The 19,590-nt window shown below is 33.3% G+C and overlaps 1 protein-coding gene across 1 annotated transcript; it reads left to right on the forward strand.

Annotated features, from left to right (window-relative positions):
- Positions 1 to 16,157: 16,157 nt before the first annotated feature.
- On the forward strand, positions 16,158 to 17,784 carry LOC139494215 (uncharacterized). Its single transcript, XM_071282388.1, has 3 exons — positions 16,158 to 16,690; positions 16,772 to 17,066; positions 17,614 to 17,784. Exons 1-3 carry the CDS (start codon positions 16,158 to 16,160, stop codon positions 17,782 to 17,784), a joined length of 999 nt encoding a protein of 332 aa, XP_071138489.1.
- Positions 17,785 to 19,590: the final 1,806 nt, after the last annotated feature.

Raw genomic sequence — 19,590 nt, forward strand, 5'->3', positions numbered from 1 at the left:
TAAATTAAGGGTGACAGCATGTCATCCTTTTCTTCAAAATATTAATACGTAACAAAATTACAGTAGTTTTGATACCTCATGCTGACTTGTCCAACAAAATTATTTGACTGCATCAACTAAAACTGACCATATGTACAGATGTACACTTTAATTTGTAAAGTTATATACCTGTATAGTAAATCAGACATATTTTTTGTGTTAGGATTCAATGAACAATACAATGGACAGCAATATTGCAATACAATAACAACAAATTTGTGTTCGCATACATTTAGGGTGCTAGAATGTCCTCCTTTTATTCAAAATATTGATACGTAACAAAATTTCAGTAGTTTTGATACCTCATGCTGACTTGTACAACAAAATGATTTGACCGCATTGACCAAAACTGACCATATGTGCACTTTAATTTAAAAATCTATATATATCCGCATAGTAAATCAGCCATATTTTTGATGTCTGGATTCAATGTATAAAATAAATGACCGCTGTTGGGATGGCGCCTAATTTTGTCTTCTCCTGGCACTCCTGTGAACATGTTAGTAGGACGGCAAATGTAAGCAATAAGGAAAACGATTAATGCAAATTTTTTTTTCTCGCATACATTGAGAATGTCAGCGTTTCATCTCTGTATTCATAATATTGAACAGTCACTAGGGTGTGTAAAACAAAACTATTAGGCCGCATCATCCAAGTACATGTACCACCACTGACATGTCTGAATTCATTTGTGCTTTTTAATAAAAGATGTATTTGAGGTTCTCTTCTGGTAATAGTATACTGTTAATCTATTATGTCGGTTGATTGATTTTGTTTGTAGTTAAACGTCAAGTGACAACTATTTTATTCATGAATGTGCACAAATCTCTCGACAAATCTGACGAATAGTTTTACCACATCGTACATATCCGGACACTGTACAACTGTACAATTTTCGTAAGAATATTCTGCGGAAAAAGAATAGTAAATCCAATCCAAACAAGTAGAATAACAATGAAATATCCATGCTGTATAAATGCGTAAAGTAAAAATTATGAAGGGACAGGTAAAAAACGGGGAACGAAGTAACGTCGACAAATATGTTGATATCCCATGATATACGAATGTTGTTCCAATGCGTTGGATAACCCTAATTTCTATCCGCCTTCTAATTAAAAAAATATGATAGCTCTATGTAATTGACTAATGTTTATTAGAATATATAAAATAAAAAAAAGAAAGAATTGTGTTGTTATGAATAATGTCTAGTAGAGTATAGCGAGTAAAGAAATTTGCTATCAGAGGCCTTCTTGGGAAGAACAATGCGAAAGTTGTTTATACATATTTTAATAAATCTCAAGTCTGATATGAAAAGTCGCAAAACGATAACATTTCATAAGCAGACATGTCCCCAGGTCTGGTCAATAGCAGACTTGTCCACAGGTCTGGTCAGAAGCAGACCTGTCCTCAGGTCTGGTCAGGAGCAGACCTGTCCACAGGTCTGGTCTGGGGCAGACCTGTCCTCAGGACTGGTCAAAAGTAGACTTGTCCACAGGTCTGGTCTGGAACAGACCCGTCGATAGGTCTGCAGCAGTCATAAAAAAGCGGACCGTATGGTCCACCGTAGACGAAGTTAACTTGCTGGTCTGCTTAAAAATTCTCAAGTTAACTTAAAAAGCAGTCAACAAGTTAACTCTAAGTTAACTTTTGTCAAGGTTAGGACCGCACCCATCTGTATGCAGTGGCTAGATGTACCATAAGTTTTGGAGATCGGGTCCAAATAGTCATATATTAGAAAAAAGAAAAACGCGGAAAATGAACCTCATAGTAGTCATTATAGCGAAATGTATCCAAGCGATGTAATTGTTGTTTCAATAATGTAATTCATTCCAAAGAAGGCCGTAATGGCCAAAACGTATACTGTTATGTTTGTCCTTCTTCTTGTTTCAATGGTCTTTCAACACTGTTTGAGTAGATAACGCATGCTCTTCCTACTGTATTCTTAAAATTTGATTTCACTGTGTTCTCCAATAACATATTATAAAATTCAAAAGAATGTATATTTTAAGTCAAATTAAGTGTCAACCAAACCCTAATTACACTCAATATTTCCAATTCTCTTTTTTCATTCCAGATTAAAAACTTTCCACTCAAAAGAATATATTTAAAAGACAATTGTACAAAATAATTATTAAGTCTTGTTCAGTTACTAATGATGGGGAAAATTTGCTTAATAATGCTTTAGTTTTCAAAAATTCACAAAATGCATTTACAATTGCTTGATATATTGCCATTTGGCTTTGTACTTGAGTTTTTAGAATAATATATAGTTAGAGAGCTAATTCGAATAGTATAACAATTCTAGGCATTGTTTTTAAAATCAGACAAAAGGTCTGCAAAGCAAATTGACCATCTACAAACAAAAATCAACACTAAGACAATGTGACAAAAATTAAAATCGCCTAAAATACAACAACACTTTCCTTATCCTACATTATATTCCAACTTCCTTTAAGATTGAAATAATATTTGTAAATGAAACATTATTTCAATTTAAGATTATTGCTACAAAATTATAAAATTATTGATACTTGACCTGTATCTTGTCCCGATAAAACAATATACTATGTCTTATATTATTTCGGCCCATGCTTGTTTCAGCAGGTGTGTTATTATACATTGTCCTTCCAATGCATTTCTTTATGCATGTTTGACTTTCCATTACAGCTCAGCTTGCAAGACCGGCCAAGTTGTAATTGAAGGACACTTGAGGGTACGAAAAGCAATGCCAATAGTTAACAGCGATATAAACATTCAATTTGATTGACACATATTGATTGACTTTATTACATGAACATAATCAAATATTTATAGCCAATTTTTATCTGTATTCCAGATCAGATTCAAGTATGATTAAAGATTAAAAATGTCTAGCCATAGATAACTTCGATTTGAGCTGAATATTTAAGGAAGGACGATATGTGACGAATGTTTTTGTCCAAGTTAGAAAAGAGGCAAACAAGATAGAAGAGATTATGTGAGTTTATATTCATGTAAAATGTAAACGGCATCCAACAAACAATAATTAAATATCCTGCCAATTCAACAACAGTAATTCATACATTATTAAATAAATTTTGATCTTTTCAGAGGATGAACTTAATTTTGATTTTTCATGTTTTATTAATTTTTAAAGGTGCACCTTTCAAAGGAGTCAACAACTGCAGATCATTGTTTACAGTATGCCTTAAGCACTGCCGAAAAATGTTTTAAATCAACTTGTACACATGACCATCAACGCTTTTGTCAAGACTGCAACAACTTGGAATCTGTTATGATTTTATTTAAAGCAAAAGCTAAGGAAGAGATATGGGAAAATGATTGATTGATTGATTGTTGGTTGCTTAACGTCCAGTGGCAAATATTGCATGCATATTCAGGACGAGAACAAGTTCACAATAAATACAATAGGTAGGTTGTTGTAATAGAGGCCATCTAGGATGATGGTCGGGGAAATTTGGACTGCCACTGGAAAATGAGGGTATATTGGATAGGGACAGAAAAAAAAAACATGAATATTCAAGTAACTACCACTGCATCAATGTCAGACATTAAATTTTACAAGAAAAAAAGAAAAAATGAGTCGAAAACAAGAAATCGGTACAGGACACTTATGGTATGACTTAAAACAGTGCAGGCTATCGTGGGAATATTCTATGAAAAAACTTGTATCAGTAGTTAACAATTTAAAACTGCATGTAAGATCCAGAGTTAAATCTTTTGCACTAATTGTTGTTGCTGAGAAAATTACAGAAAAAAGTATGTTTTTACTGAAAGATGCATTTATCTTGTATTCTGAAACAGTAATTTAAAGATTAATTGTAAAGAGAAGTTCAAGTATAAATCATCTGATGCTAGGGATTTGTTTTGAAGAAATTTGCCCTTGATACTGCTATATGGAGGCAGTGGTAGTTACTTAATCCGTAGGTCGTCTACAATAAACTGGGAAGGTTTAATCAATGATATAGAATGGCCTGGGAAGGATAGAATTTAAAAGTAGTCTATAAAAGAAAAATTAAAGGATTTCTTGGGCCGGCATTAAAGTATGCAACTACTTCACGCGATAGAAACCTTATCAAGACTTTTCTTGCAAGTCTTGAATCAAGCACATTTATGGGTGGTGGTGAACTTGATGTAAAATTTAATCACAAAAGTTTGAAGCAAGCGAGCATGTAAACCTATTGTGGAGTTGATGAAATTTCTAGACAATCTTCTGAACTTTCTAGGTACAATTTGAATCAAAAGAAATTGGCATGCTCACAGCGAATTTCAGGATCTCGCGAAAAAGTTATGCTGAACTTTATCCAGAATTGACATCATGCATGCTACAACTATTTGATAGTGGTTCAGTATCTGGGCTCAGTGCTCACCCTCGTATTATAAAATATACAGATAAATCATCAAATAAATAAATTCAAATATATTTTTTTGCTAATTAAAGCGCCCACAAGGAGCAGAACAATCAACATTTATTACATACAAATGATTACAAGTGATTCAATATGTTTAAGACACAATGTTATATAAAAAAAATATTTATTAAGACAAGTACAAGAATACAACAAGCACAGTGTTTAATAATATAAGGGGGGTCACTGGACATTTCTATATCTATATATCATGTATATTATTTAAGGAAACTTTCCTATATGAGGATAAATTTTCCAATAATTCTCTGAGTTTCTGGTGTATGAAAGTATCTTCAGAGGACATTAGCCAAATAAATTGTGATTTAATATCTAAACCACTAAAATTTTTAAGCCGTTGTTTTATTTCATTTAAAAAGTTGAAACGAATATTTGAAAGTTTGTGGCACTGAAGAAGAAAATTAATTTCATCCTCAACCTCAGTACCACACAACTTACAGATACGTTGACACTGTCAGATTTTTGTACCTTTCCCTCTCAATCTCTAAATCGTGAGCACTGATACGGAATTTTGTTAAATGATGTCTATATCTAAAAAATTTCCTGCAAAAGGTAATTTTCTAAGCAAAATCTGCTTTTAAAAAGTCTATAAGTTCTGAGCTTGTTACCATATAGTTTATTGCCTCTAAAATCATTATTAAGCTCAGTTTGCCATATTAAATCATATTTTGATTGCATCTTTTTGCATAAATAGTTTTTTTTAACTTAGTCTTTAAATTAAGTGCATAATTTTCATTGATGCTAAAGTATTTAAATAAAGTTTGAATATCATCATGTAGAGATTTTGAGAGGTTGAAAGCCTCTTTTAATAATAATAAATCAGATTATTTTAAACGTATATAAATCCCCAAGGGTGACTGGGGTATAGAAATATGGTCACTTGGTCTTCTCCCGACCGGCAGTAAAACGCTTGCCGAAGTGGGGCGTCCGTTTGGCTGTGCGGGATGTATCAAGTTCGCAGTCACGTCCGGTCAGAAGGGGGACGTTAAATCCGATGCCTCGTGTAAAGAGAGAGCCACGCTCTTTGCACGTTAAGAACCCTTGCAACAACTCTTTGAGGGGTCCGTAGGTGGCCTGTTGCAAGGCAAAATTTCTGCCCCTATCCAATATACCCTCCTTTTTCGGTGGCAGTCCAAATTTCTCCGACCATCATCCCAGATGACCTCTACTGTATCAACCTACCTATTGTATTTATTGTTAACTTGTTCTCGTCCTGAATATGCATGAAATATTTGCCACTGGACGTTAAGCAACCAACAATCAATCAATAAACGTATATAATATTTAAACATTTATTTATGGAAAAACAATCCTTGATTGATATGCCTCGTTGTGTTTCTATTCTCAACCAGTTATTTGGAATCCCACTAAAACTATCTACCGCTTACACTTATACAGAAAACTTTAGATCTAAAACAAACTAAGCAAAGAGGCACCATGTAGGCCGTGTTATAAAGCCTTGAATTATTCTTAAAAAATCAACACGTGATGGTCAAAAACACCCCTCCCTAAATAGCCACTATGCAACTGAAAATGTTAACTATATAATACATGATTGCGCAGCAGTCGCAAGAAACAACAAAGCTTTGGTCCATACAGACGTTGAAGTTGTTCAAAGACCAAGTAAATCGTGGATAAAAATTTCTTATTCCGATCATGATTGGGCCAAGGACAGTAATCGTACAATAACAATAACAACAATACAGCTTATATCTCCAAAACAGTCTAGTGTGTCAAATGATTATGAATATTTAAGTCAGTTAGATGGAATTCCAACTTGTAAGTCAAAAATAGGTGGCAAAGGAATAAGTTAATAAAAATGAAAAGTTTGAAGCTCATCGAGCTGCCAGTGAGGATTACTGGGTCTTCTCAAACAGTCTAGAAATATTGATTAAAGAATTCTTACAAGTACTAAACACAGATTTTATATTTTTTTTTTGATCAAACCAGGTGGTAAAATATGGGATGAATTGTGTACTATATATAAACTAATGTTCTTTAAAGTCAATTAATCATGTTGGTAGTGTATTTAAAGGTGTGTGATTTTCAAAAATTATTCGATATGATGTAACATCTTACTGAATTATCTAAAATGGTTCAAATTTTCTTAAAAAATATGTTTTTAATAAAAGTTTGGTTGGTTCAAGTTTATTTTAGATACAATTATCAATACAAATTGAAAAATTGTATTGATCATATGACCGAATTAAGGTAACATCAAATACAATTATCAATAAAGTATTCAAATTTACAGTAAACAATTGTATAATCTCTGCTCTCTAGGAATATTAGTATGTCTGCATTTTTCTACATTTAATGGGTTCGTGTTGTTTATTCTTTAGTTTTCTATGTTGTGTCGTGTGTACTATTGTTTTTCTGTTTGTCTTTTTTATTTTTAGCCATGGCGTTGTCAGTTTGTTTTAGATTTATGAGTTTGACTGTCCCTTTGGTATCTTTCGTCCCTCTTTTAAATTATGGTCACTAATTCTAAGTTTTGTTATTAATTTCCTTTAAGTAAAGTTTGATGTTCTTAAATAGTCTTCAAAACATAAATTTTGTTTAAGTATAAAAGGTAACAGAATTATAATGGCTACATAAGACTCATCAGTGACGCTCACATCAAACTATTCTTAAAGCCAAACAAATAGAAAGTTGAAAACATTAAATAATTGAGAACTATTGATCTTCGTAATGAATAGTTTTGAAGAAGACACTAATTGAACTTCAGTTAACGAAAATGAGCAGAGACGTGAAAGTCGAGAATGAGTGTTACAACTTTTTGTTGTTTACAATTTTATTTATTTCAGGAAATTATTCATTAAATTATATAAAACGTAAATATGATTTAATTAATTTTGGAGGCTGATACATGTGAAAGGTATCGAAGTTTTGCCTAAAAATGTATATGGTATAATATGAAACTCAACTGCATGCACATTTAAAAAACAAACAAATATTATTACATTAAAATTGTATTGAATACTTTTTATTTGTAAATTATTTCACTGCCAACCAAAGTAGTTATTTGAGAACGAATAACCAATTAGCCCAAATAGTATTTCAGTTGTGGGCATGTCATCCCAATTCTCTGCAATAAATAAGTTTAACTTGTAAATGCATGTGTTTGATGTTTGGAAATATGATGTCACAGGAAAGGCAAGATAAATAGAAGGCTTAATTGCACATCCAAGGACTGGCTCCTTATCTGCCCACGTCACAAACTTAAGTATGTTCTGTAGAGTGACAGTGCCTTTGCGACCACCTAAAACATAAAATTATAAGTACATTTATATCGCAATACTATTCAACTAGTTTTAAGAAATATAAACACAATATTCAAATAGTACGTTTATTTAAAGGATTCGAAATTGTTTTGTATTTGGTCTTTGTGGCAAGTAGTTGACAATGAAAAGCTTATGAACTATGATGTTAAAATTTTATACTAATTATAGCTATCACGTCCTTCAGTTCATGTTTTAGTTTGACTGTTTGTGAGAATTTAGTCTTGGATACATAATAGTTCATACCGTGACCTCACAATATTTGATCGTGATGTGACTGGGGCTTTAAATGGCTCCATTTCAACTGTTTCCTCGTCTTCAATGATAACTTCAGCAATTTAGGAACCATGATGTTGATTAATCTGGTACTTCAGTTTTTTGAAAGAGCATCTCTTTCGGCATTGGCATTATTCAATTCACATATAACCCATGTCATGTGTTGTCTTGTTCCGTGTTTTTTTTTCTTTGGATTCCAGATGGGATGATCATTATCTTACATTTTGTTCTTCTGTTGCTTTTCTTTTATCTCAAAGTATTTAATATGAGAGGGTTGGTTGAAAACAAAACTTTACGACAAAAGAGATGATTTCAGCTTTCCAATTGTGAACTTTTCATTTCTAAGTAGCAACGTTCCAGCAGCACCTGCACACGGGGTATATATCTCCCAATTGATACAATATTCCCGTGCTTGCATTTCCTATCATGATTTTCTTGATAGAGGGCTACTGCTCACAAGGAAGCTATTAAATCAAGAGTTCCAAATGGTGAAGTTGGAATCATCCCTTCGTAAATTTTACGGACGCCATCACGAGTTGGTTGATCGTTATGAAATAACCGTTTCACAAATGATATCGGATATGTTCATTACGTCGTAACTACAATCCCCTTCCCTTTCATGAATGTGACCTACTGAATTAGACTATTTACCGGATTTGAAATCACATACGCAACACGACGGGTGCCACATGTGGAGCAGGATCAGCTTTCCCTTCCGGATCACCTGAGATCAACCCTAGTGTTTGGTGGGGTTCGTGTTGTTTATTTTTTAGTTTTCTATGTTGTGTCATGTGTACTATTGTTTTTCTGTTTGTCTTTTTCATTTTTAGCCTTGGCGTTGTCAGTTTGTTTTAGATTTTTGAGTTTGGCTGTCCCTTTGGTATCTTTCGTCCCTCTTTTATATCTAAGTTATAGTGTATAAGATATCCTACAGATTATATAAGATATATTCTATATTATATAAGATATCGCCTTTTTATATACTATATATATTATATCTTGAAGTAAGCATAAATAGCAAAACGGCTTGCCATAGACTTTTTTTTTTTAAATTTTACTAGAAACAGCTATTTGTGTGTACCTACAAATATGTGTGAAGTAAACATCAATCGAAGAGACACCCGACAACATCTCCCCTAAACATATCTTTCAAAAAAGAAATAGAAAACTTACATATTCTTTTTGAAAGTCTTTTCCTTGACTGTCAACATATCATGAAATTTACTGCCTGGATACAAAGCTTCCAGATGGCAAGACATGTTGGTAAGTACAGTACTGTCTAATAGTTAAATCACAGTCTTTTAATATCAAATGATAAGCTAGGCCTAGTGGAATAAGGTGAAATAACCCTACAGGAATATCCCTATCAATAGAAAAAGATCAAAAAATAATTTATGAAAAAATGTGATACGAGATAGTTCATGCTGTTTGCATCTATAGTATTTATAAGTTCTCACATTCACGGCTTTAACAGTCAACTATGCTGCATGTATAGTTATAAACTTTTCATGGGGGCATTTTTTTCAGATCCATTTCCAACCTACTATTTGAATAGGTAGCTGGTATAGGTCTTGGTTATTTGTGTTTTTGGTAGTTCGACAGCTGCTAGGCATTGGGAACATTTACATGTTGCTTGGACAGAAATCTGGTATTTTCCCGAACTACGGGAAAATATGACGTTCTAAGTGTTTCATACACAGCGTCACTTTTATGGTTAGCATTAATTTCAGCTATCATATCTTCTTTGGGTAAAACTATTTTGTGATTGTCTCCGATCTTAGTACTTTTGTGGTACAATGCTTAGGTATCATCATCATATAGAAAGTTGGCCAAAAATTTTCTTACACTTGTCCCACTCATTTGTTAACTTAGCTGCTCTTTTTTTTTAGCACCCCAGCTGTTGTCATCAAAGTTCTTTTTACAAATTAAATTTATCTCTTTTAAAACCTACCAAAAATGTTCCGGATTCGTATCATTTGTTTCTCTTTTCTTTCTTTTATTCTTTTCAACGGCACTTCTATTTTTTGTTTGTTTATATAAACGGCTTATAATGTCATAAAGATAGTTAACGTTCCGAACATTAATACTTTCGCTAATAAATGCACTTTCGCGGAAAAACGCACTTTAGCGTATTGATTCATCAGGCTTAAGCGTGTTCTTAAAATGACATACCATCGCACTTTTAGAGTCCTACATATATATATTCTGATGTTCAGTAGTTGCCATTTGATGGAGTGGTTCATGAGTGTTTATTGTTTTGCATTACTTATACTGCTGTGTTTCCGTTTTGCAGTAGTGTTACACTAGTAATTTATGGGGACTTTCATTGCATGCTGTTCAGAGTGAGCAAAGGCTCCTTGTTAAAGACCGTACTTTGGTCCTTATTAACATGGATAGTTCACTTTTACAAGTTGTGTCTAATATGGAGTAGTGTCTCACTGGTTTTCATACAAAATCTTATAGCTAATAAATGATATTTTGTAATTTGAAGGAACATTAAGTCTGAAGTCATAAAATTATTATTATTAAAATTAAAATGTGAAGCATGTCCATAATACTAAAACAATTGCAGTATTCATTATCATAACAAACATGTTGAAATGCAATTTTGCCTCGATTATTAAAGATATTTTAACAAGATATCATAAACATACCTTCAATATATACATCTTGCAGTGAGATGTTTTGCATCGCATATATCTTTGCCAGACTGTTCTTCACTAAAGTTGTAATGTACAATCTTAATAGAGAAACATTCCTTTACATTAATTTTATGACAGAAAGAAATCAGTGGCACACAGTGGTAACATCCAGCATTGCCGCTCTAGTTCAGTTATACTATCAAAGGTAAAATACGTGGTAATTGCTGTAAAAGAGGAACGAAAGCTCATCCATTCAGCCGAAGGTTCATTCTTTGCCTCCTCATCTCCAGCTAAAAAGTGTGAGCCCAAATCATCAATCTTCTTATCTCCTTAATGCTTAAAGGCTGGTTCTATTTTATCTGGAAGGAGACAAGGATCAAACACACTAAAAGCAGCCAAAATTGGTACTGCCTCACCAAATCTTTCATCCAAGTTGTTTATTAAGGCTTCAACATACTGGGCAATCTTTCCTGTTGCTTCCTTTAACTGAGCCTCAGTGGGTTAAACTCTAAAAATCCAAGTCTCTCAATATCTCCGGTTTCTTTGATAATTGCTGTTTTCACTTTTTCTGTCAAATTACTGTCTATTAGTGCGTCTTTAGCTTCCTGGATGCAAGGTTGAATACATGCATAATTGATTGTTCCAGCTTGAAAGGTTTTTCTCAGTTTTGCAAGAATTGGCAAGATTTCTTTCAGAATGAAGGTGGTGGTGACAAATCTGACATTTATCATCTTCTTTAAAAGGCCCGTGGCAACAACTTCTTTCTCAAGCAATGATAAGCTGTGCATTATTGCTAGGAAGTCATCATAACATCCCTGAACTGCTGCGTTAAATTACAGCCATCTGGTTGAACATGCCTTTTTTACTATGTGGACGATTAAGATCCTTGAAGTTTTTGGTAGTTGTTCATTGCATTTTGCCATTTCCATCTGGACTCTTGCAAGGATATACCCTTTTACATTTTTGGCTGTGTTTCTATCTTCCCCCTTTATTTACTCCTTGGTTGAAAACTTTCATGAATGTCCTGTAAAACATCGACTGCAGAATTATATTCTTCATACTCTTTCTAACTTGTTATCCTCCTGATAAACTGTCTTCTGAATACGTTCTTAAAACCATAAACAACTTGCTTGTTATAAGTCTTTTTCGCTTAGTAAGTTTTATGTGGAATAATTCACTGTCAATTTCAGTTTCAGTAATAGGATTGATAGCTTTACTAAGCTTAACATGGTTAAGATTATATCAACTGCTCACAGGAAACACATACATACGTGTGGTTGTGATGACATCTTTTTGAAAACTCAGGACGCAAAGGGTCATTAAGGGCATAAGTTAAGCGATAATCTATGACTTAGCAACACTCTGATAGATGAACCTTGGAGAAAACAATAATATAGGTTATTTATAAATGAATGCATAATTTGACTGGTTTTTGAAAAACTGCTGGGCTCTCGGGCTCAATTCCTTGGCTCTCATGCTCAATTGATTGGCTCTTACCAACAGTATCAAATAGGTCTTCATTACCGATACCTCTAATGATGTCCTGGTAAATATCATTTTAATTCTGGATCTGAAATGTATTACTCTTTACTCTATATATATTCAAACCATAAGTTAAAAACAACTTATAAAATATATTAATATATAATAAAATAAAACGATAATGCATATATATATGATCTACAATTGTGTTTTTCACACCAATCAGTTCTCGTTAAAACAGGTCGATTGTTAGCAGAAACGATCTACATTAACACAGGTTTGATTTCTGATACGAATGTTCTCTTCTTTTTATTCTGTTTTGACATTCTTTTTAATGTATGATGCTACTTTCTTTTTTATAGCAGGAAAAATACTTTTATGTGACTATAATACACATTTTGTTTACCCCCAAATAACAGCCACTTTCTTTATGACAAAGATACAATATTCTTTTTCAATTGTATCTTCATTCATTCGAGGTTTTGTGGGAAACCATGTGTTTCTTTTGAAAGAGTTTGAAATATTTATAATCCTGATAACCTTCATAACTATTATTATTTTGTATACAAACTGAATAACCCTGTCTTTCTCCAATGTTTTGTTCCTACTTTTTACCCCGATGATGATCGACTCTACATTGATAATCTATATTACAGGAATCTTTTTTAATGATTGAACTACTGTTCGCAGATACTTCAAATCCATTTCATTTAATATAAGCGGATCTTTTGTTTGATTAAATGGCATTAATTGATACGGAAAAAGACAAACATTTTTTTTTCAATTTTTACATGAAAACCTTACATCACATATTGCACGAAACAAGAAATATTCACTAACCGCCAACTTTATATTCTTACAAACAAGTCGATAAGGATAGTTAAAATAAAAAAAATATTTCTTTCTTTTTCTTTGTAAATTCTTCATGTTTTTTTCTTTCTTTTCTCAATTAGTATGTTTGGTAACTGATAATAATAAATTGTTTGACAAGAAAACAAACTAAATATCTTGTTCTCTTTTATGAATGAATACTTTAGTTGCAAGAAGCATATACATGCTATTGCAAACGAAAATATATGATCGCTTCTTCTACTTCTCTTACTAATTATGTGTCCTGAAAGAAAATAATGTACACGTAAACACATAGAAAATGTTAAAATAGTTATCTTCTTTTTTGTGAAAATTAACAATCAGATCCATGTGTTTATGTAAAGGAAGTGAACTATGTCATAGATTTGTTTTATAAACTATATTAAAAAAATCTTATTTTTAAATCTGTTATAAGTTATAAATCGAATTTACTCATGTTAAACAATATATTTGCGATCATTGCAATATAAAGAATCATATTTATAAAAGAGTTGTGCTCTTAGAACTGATGCGTTTCCCTAGGTTCAAGTTTTAAATTGGTACGTTTGATCATTCAAGCGAACATATTCTCGCATAGGAAACCCACTTGAAGAGAATGGACTAAAAAACCCAAAAGTATTCAGAAAGCGGAATCAATTTCCATATTGCGGTATGGACTTTGCTCATTGTTGAAGGCCGTACGGGTACCTATAGTTGTAAGTGCATGTGTCATTTTGTATCTTGTGGAGAGTTGTCTCATTGGCAATAATACCAAATTTTAAGGGACATAAATTTGCGAATGACGTCATGATTAAAAATCGGCCACAGACTTGAGGCCGAATAATTTGTTATGGACATAGATTAGCGATTGCCGTCATGATGGGGCATATATGTGAGGTCGTACATAGATCTGAGGTTTATATATATAGTAGGCACCATACCAAACTTTGAGACGACGAGTATTATAGATCTTAATAGATAATAAATTATTGTTATGTGCATTACCTGATTTTTTTAGTTAGGTCGGACATGACTTGAGAGTACAGACTGTTGTAATATTTATGTTATTTGATATTAAAACCGTGCAATACAAAAACCTTCATCATAAAAAGGGAGGTAATTGGCATTGTCCGTACGACCTCGGATCTGTAAGTCTAAATTATAAACCAAAACATTTTCCCATTAAAAAAGGGTAAACAATACGAAAAACAAAACAAAATTGATTGACCAATCAATAAGTAGACGAAAATTTGATCTGCCCTAATTTTTGTATTAACCAATTGATAGCTGGTGGCTTCGATTCAGAGCAATAAATGTAAGTTATGTTTCATCTAATAGAAAAATCTTAGCGGATTGATTGATTGATTGTTGGTTGCTTAACGTCCAGTGGCAAATATTTCATGCATATTCAGGACGAGAACAAGTTCACAATAAATACAATAGGTAGGTTGTTGTAATAGAGGCCCTCTAGGATGATGGTCGGGGAAATTTGGACTGCCACTGGAAAATGAGGGTATATTGGATAGGGACAGGAATTTTGCCTTGCAACAGGCCACCTACGGACCCCTCAAAGGGTTGTTGCAAGGGTTCTTAACGTGCAAAAAGCGTGGCACTCTCTTTACACGAGGCATCGGATTTAACGTCCCCTTCTGACGGACGTGACTGCAAACTTGATACATCCCGCACAGCCAAACGGACGCCCCACTTCAGCAAGCGTTTTACTGCCGGTCGGGAGAAGACCAAGTGACCATATTTCTATACCCCAGTCACCCTTAGCGGAAAGTATAATGATAAAAATATTAAATTTTACAATTGGAACATCGCAGCAAATTCGGGACAACACAATTTCACAGATATTTTGCTCTACCATCCAGTACAGAATGCGTCGGGACGTTGGATGGCCGTAAGATGTCGACCCTTCACCAGGTACAGCAGTATGCCAGTAGTTTACGCCAAATCTATAGAGAACAGAGAACATCACCATTTGCCGTTGTTCTAACGATAGGTGGCAACGATAATGATTCAAGAAACTTTAAAGAGTCTAATTACACGAGACTGCTATAGCGCATCCTTGATACGTTGAATGAAGCAGGTGTTGAAAGAGTAGTTATCTGTAACATTCTTCCTAGAAAGACCCCCATCAAAATAGCTTCAGAATCCTACAACCAAATAAGAGACTTGATCAATAATCGCATTCGGCTACTGGCAAGGGAAACTCTTGGACGAGAGACCATCTACGTATACGTATACTCACTTTGGTATGACAAAATACTACTTTGCCATCAAAGCAGCCATTATGAAAACCAGGGGCATTGAAACCAACAAGAGACTTGGTAGAGCCGTCAGAAGATAGTCTTACTGATTGCAAAACGGCCATTTTAGGGGCCACCAATATTGTTTGAAAAGAATCAAATTGTTGTACATTAGATCAAAATCTTATAAAAGCTAAACCATTATTTTAAAACACTTCGATCTTTTTGATATCTTATTTTTTATCGATAATTTTTCCTAGAGCAATATTCTAATAAATTTCTAATCGACCAAACCAATTGTCCTTTACACTCTGAGTATCTTACTATTATCATCCTTCCCTACGGCTATATCTGTTTCCTCAACGTATCCGTAAAACTCGTATCACGATAGCGCGTGCTCTGGGGAAACATTATCAACTTGAGGTGGAAATATCAACAAATTCTCCCAACATTTATTCCATCATTGTAATGATAGCATGTAACTTACAATGATGATTTGCACAAATAAATTACCCTTGCATAACATTTTTTGCATTGTGCAATTTTCATGTTGCCAAATTTACCTTTTATTATTGAATAAGCAATAGTAAAAACCTGTCCCACCGGATTCTAAATAACGTCGGCCGGGACTACTTTTTTTAAATTGAACTCTGTGTACTTACATGAACTCTTGGTAGAAAATTTAACAATTAAAACTATATTTATAGTATAAACCAATTATTCACAGCAAAACCAATGACAAATTTAACTTTAATTGTTTAAATGCACTTGTGTTTAATCACAGCAAAGATAAAACATTTTACATTAAATTATGCAAAGTTCTATCAGAGCTCAAACCCCCTTTTCCTGACTAGTCTAAAGCACTTATTCCGTCTGCTGAAACAAAACAAAACAAAACAAACACACAAAATGGCCACTGATACAGAGAGTGATAGTGAATCATGGGAATCGGGAGACAATTCAGACACGAATACATTATTAAGTGAAATGGACAGCCCTTCATGCAGTTACTGGGACTTTTCAAAACCAAGTTCAAGCACTAGATATAAATACCTCCCTGTAAATGTTGACAAATTTCAAAAACAAAGTGCCACAAATGAAAAACAACAGGAAAATGCAAAAGTAGACAAGAACACTAAAACTGACAGTGATCAAACTGCATCTTTTGGCATAACATCTTCAGCAAAAGCTTCAGAGAGTGACCGTTTAATTCTAAATCGAAATGCCACAAATGAAAAACAAAAGGAAAATGCAAAAGAAGACAAGAACACTAAAACTGACAGTGATCAAACTGGAACAACATCCTTAGCAAAAGCATCAGAGAGTGACCGTTTCAGAGATGTAACAGATGCTGATATAAACTCCTTCCTTCAAGAGCAACTTAATAAAAATACTTCAAAGAAAACAAAGTCTGATTTGAAAATTCTCCAATTGTTCTTAAAGTAAAAACATGATGAAAAAAGAAACATTGAACAAATACCACCACAAGAGTTGGACAGATTTCTTAGTTTTTTCTTTCTTAGCGCCACAAAGGAAAAACAAACAAATGGTACTTTTGAATATGAACCATCATCTCTTAAGTCAATACAGCAGAGCATTAGCCGACATTTAAAGGATAATGAGTATGGATGTAATATTATAACTGATGATGAGTTCCACAAAAGTCGTCAGACTCTGAGCGCAAAATTTAAAAACTTAAAATCACTTGGTCTTGGTAATAAACCCAATGCTGCAGACCCTTTGACAGATGACGATCTCAACAAATTTTACATGAAAAACGTTATGGGGTCCAATAGCCCTCGCTCACTTACAAACGCAGTATACATTAATAACAATTACCATTTTGGTTTGAGAGGAGTAACTGAACATTATAATTTATGTTGGGGTGATATATCATTAAAAGTTGACACAAATGGAGACGAATACCTCCAGTATTGTCGGGAAAGGCAGACAAAAACAAGACAGGGTGAAAATATAACAAATCTAAGAAAATTAAGACATCTATCTTATGATGTTCTATAGTTTTATATCAAATACTTTAAAAAGATGTGGTATGATTGCAAATGAGACAACTCTCCATAAGGATGACAAAAGACCAAATGGCGCCGAAATTAAACTAGTTAATTGCCATTGCTATTTATTTTATATATGCATTATATTTTATTTAATCTGGAGAAATTAAAAAGGTGATAAAGATATTAAGCATCAATATCTTTTGAAGATAATGATGAAACTTCATTTTTGCTTTTAAAATGATAAGCATTGCAACCCAGGCAATCTTAACTAACTAGGGTTTCACTGAAACATGAAGTCATTAGTTCATAAGGTTACAACTTCACTATAAATATATAACATATGCTTTTAGGTATTCACTTCTGATGATGACAATGTCTCTGAGGATGAGATAGAAGATCAAACAGATGTTGGCATTGAATCAAGAATGCCAAGTGGAGTTAAAGAGGCTGTTTTAGACTGTAACCCCTATCTCTCCTGCCCTGTTGCATCTTGCAACAACACAAAGCTCAAATCAAGTTAAATCAAGATATTGTTTACAATGAAGACAAAACATGTTTTTTTGTACTATCTTATATTTTAAACATGATATTTTCTGACTATTAATACATTTTTTTTTAAATTGGAATTCTTCTTAAAGAGAAAATCCATTATTCTCAGTTAGAGAATTGAGCTCACTTTCTGTCTAATGCGGCTTTCTCTTCTTTTCATTTGACATTTTGAAAAATGTAAACAGGAGACGACATCCTGGCACTTCTCTTGATACAACATAATTTGATCTAACCTTATATATCAAATGGTACCCATAGGTTTATGTTCACAAACGATATAAAAATCTCGAGCAAACGTTGGAGGTTTAAATGTATGAAGACATTCCAGGAACAACACTTGAATAAATCTTACGTATCACAGAAAGCACAAACAAGCGAACAAAATGCATTCCACATTTTATAAATACGCAATTGATTACACAAAACAAGAGTATCAAAACTTTTTATGTTGTGTCCTACAAGAATACATTTACGAGGAAAACTTGATAAAAATATAATAAAGTCCGTCAACGCCTCATGAGCCAACTAGTATTGAACTTCAGTACTGTTGTGAAGCGTTTTACTGCTGGTCGGAAGAAAACTAAGTGAGCATATTGCTATACGTCAGTCACTATTGGGGTGTACTCTAGAAGGACATCAATATGACGCCTTAATACTTCCGCTGATAACTCCCAAGTTCGTCGCAGTTCCTCTAAAAAGTTCTGTATGTCCTGAAAAGCCCTAACGCCTTCAGCAGTTTAATAGTCCAGACCTTCCAAGGACTTCCTCACTGTTGCAGCACATTCAGAAAGAATTTTGAAGATGATACTATCTCCTATAGCCAATAATTTCACTAAAATCAATTTCTTTGAAATGATGGTTAATGATGAGATAAATGTACTGTGTGCCACTGACTTCTGATATGAAACTTTGTGTATGCAATGTAGGTAAACTTTTTTCGAAGGCCGTACGGTTACCTGTAGTTGTTAATTTCTGTGTCATTTGGTCTCTTTTGGAGAGTTGTCTCATTGGCAATTACACCAAATCTTCTTTTTTAAACGTACGTATGCGTATTATACGTACGCTTGTGACTGATGGTCCATTATTAGTTTTAAAGAGACAGCATTATCTTCCAGTAAATTTAAAATATTATCTATACACAATACAAAATAGTAAGTATTACCTTTCACTACTGTTACAGCGTTGTTGATTGCTGTTATGATACCTGCTAATCTAATTATATAGCCAAGACTTTTGGAAAGAACTCCCCGTCTGTTGTCATCATCACCGAACTGTTGTTTCTTTTCCAGATAATAATCATCATGATAGACATTAAATACTATTCTTGCATCTTCATTAAATATGTATTGGATCCCATCCTCATGCTTTTGGTCAATAACAGTAAATATTCTATCCAAACCAATCTTCATTTCCTCTGAATGGGTATCTTGTACATCGATGATGTAAACAAAACTTCCTTTGGACAAGACATGAGGTATCTGTAAAAGAAAATAACAATATGCGTGAACATACAGCAAACCTTACTTCATCAAAATACATTTAAAGAATTGAATATCTCAATATTTCAACCGTCAATTATGTTTTTATTTTATTTAAATAGCATGAAATAATATTATTAAAAACGATATAGGCAATATGAAGAGTATAATTTACTTTCAATTAGAAAATCTATGTAAAGAAAATCGCTTTAACTTAAAACAACGACCTTAACATATTTAACATAATCAAGGGATATATCTTTCAGACAGTTATTACTTAACTTCCAGCATTGAAAAAGA

Source organism: Mytilus edulis, chromosome 11 (genome assembly GCF_963676685.1).
Source record: "Mytilus edulis chromosome 11, xbMytEdul2.2, whole genome shotgun sequence".
Taxonomy (NCBI): Eukaryota; Metazoa; Mollusca; class Bivalvia; order Mytilida; family Mytilidae; genus Mytilus; species Mytilus edulis.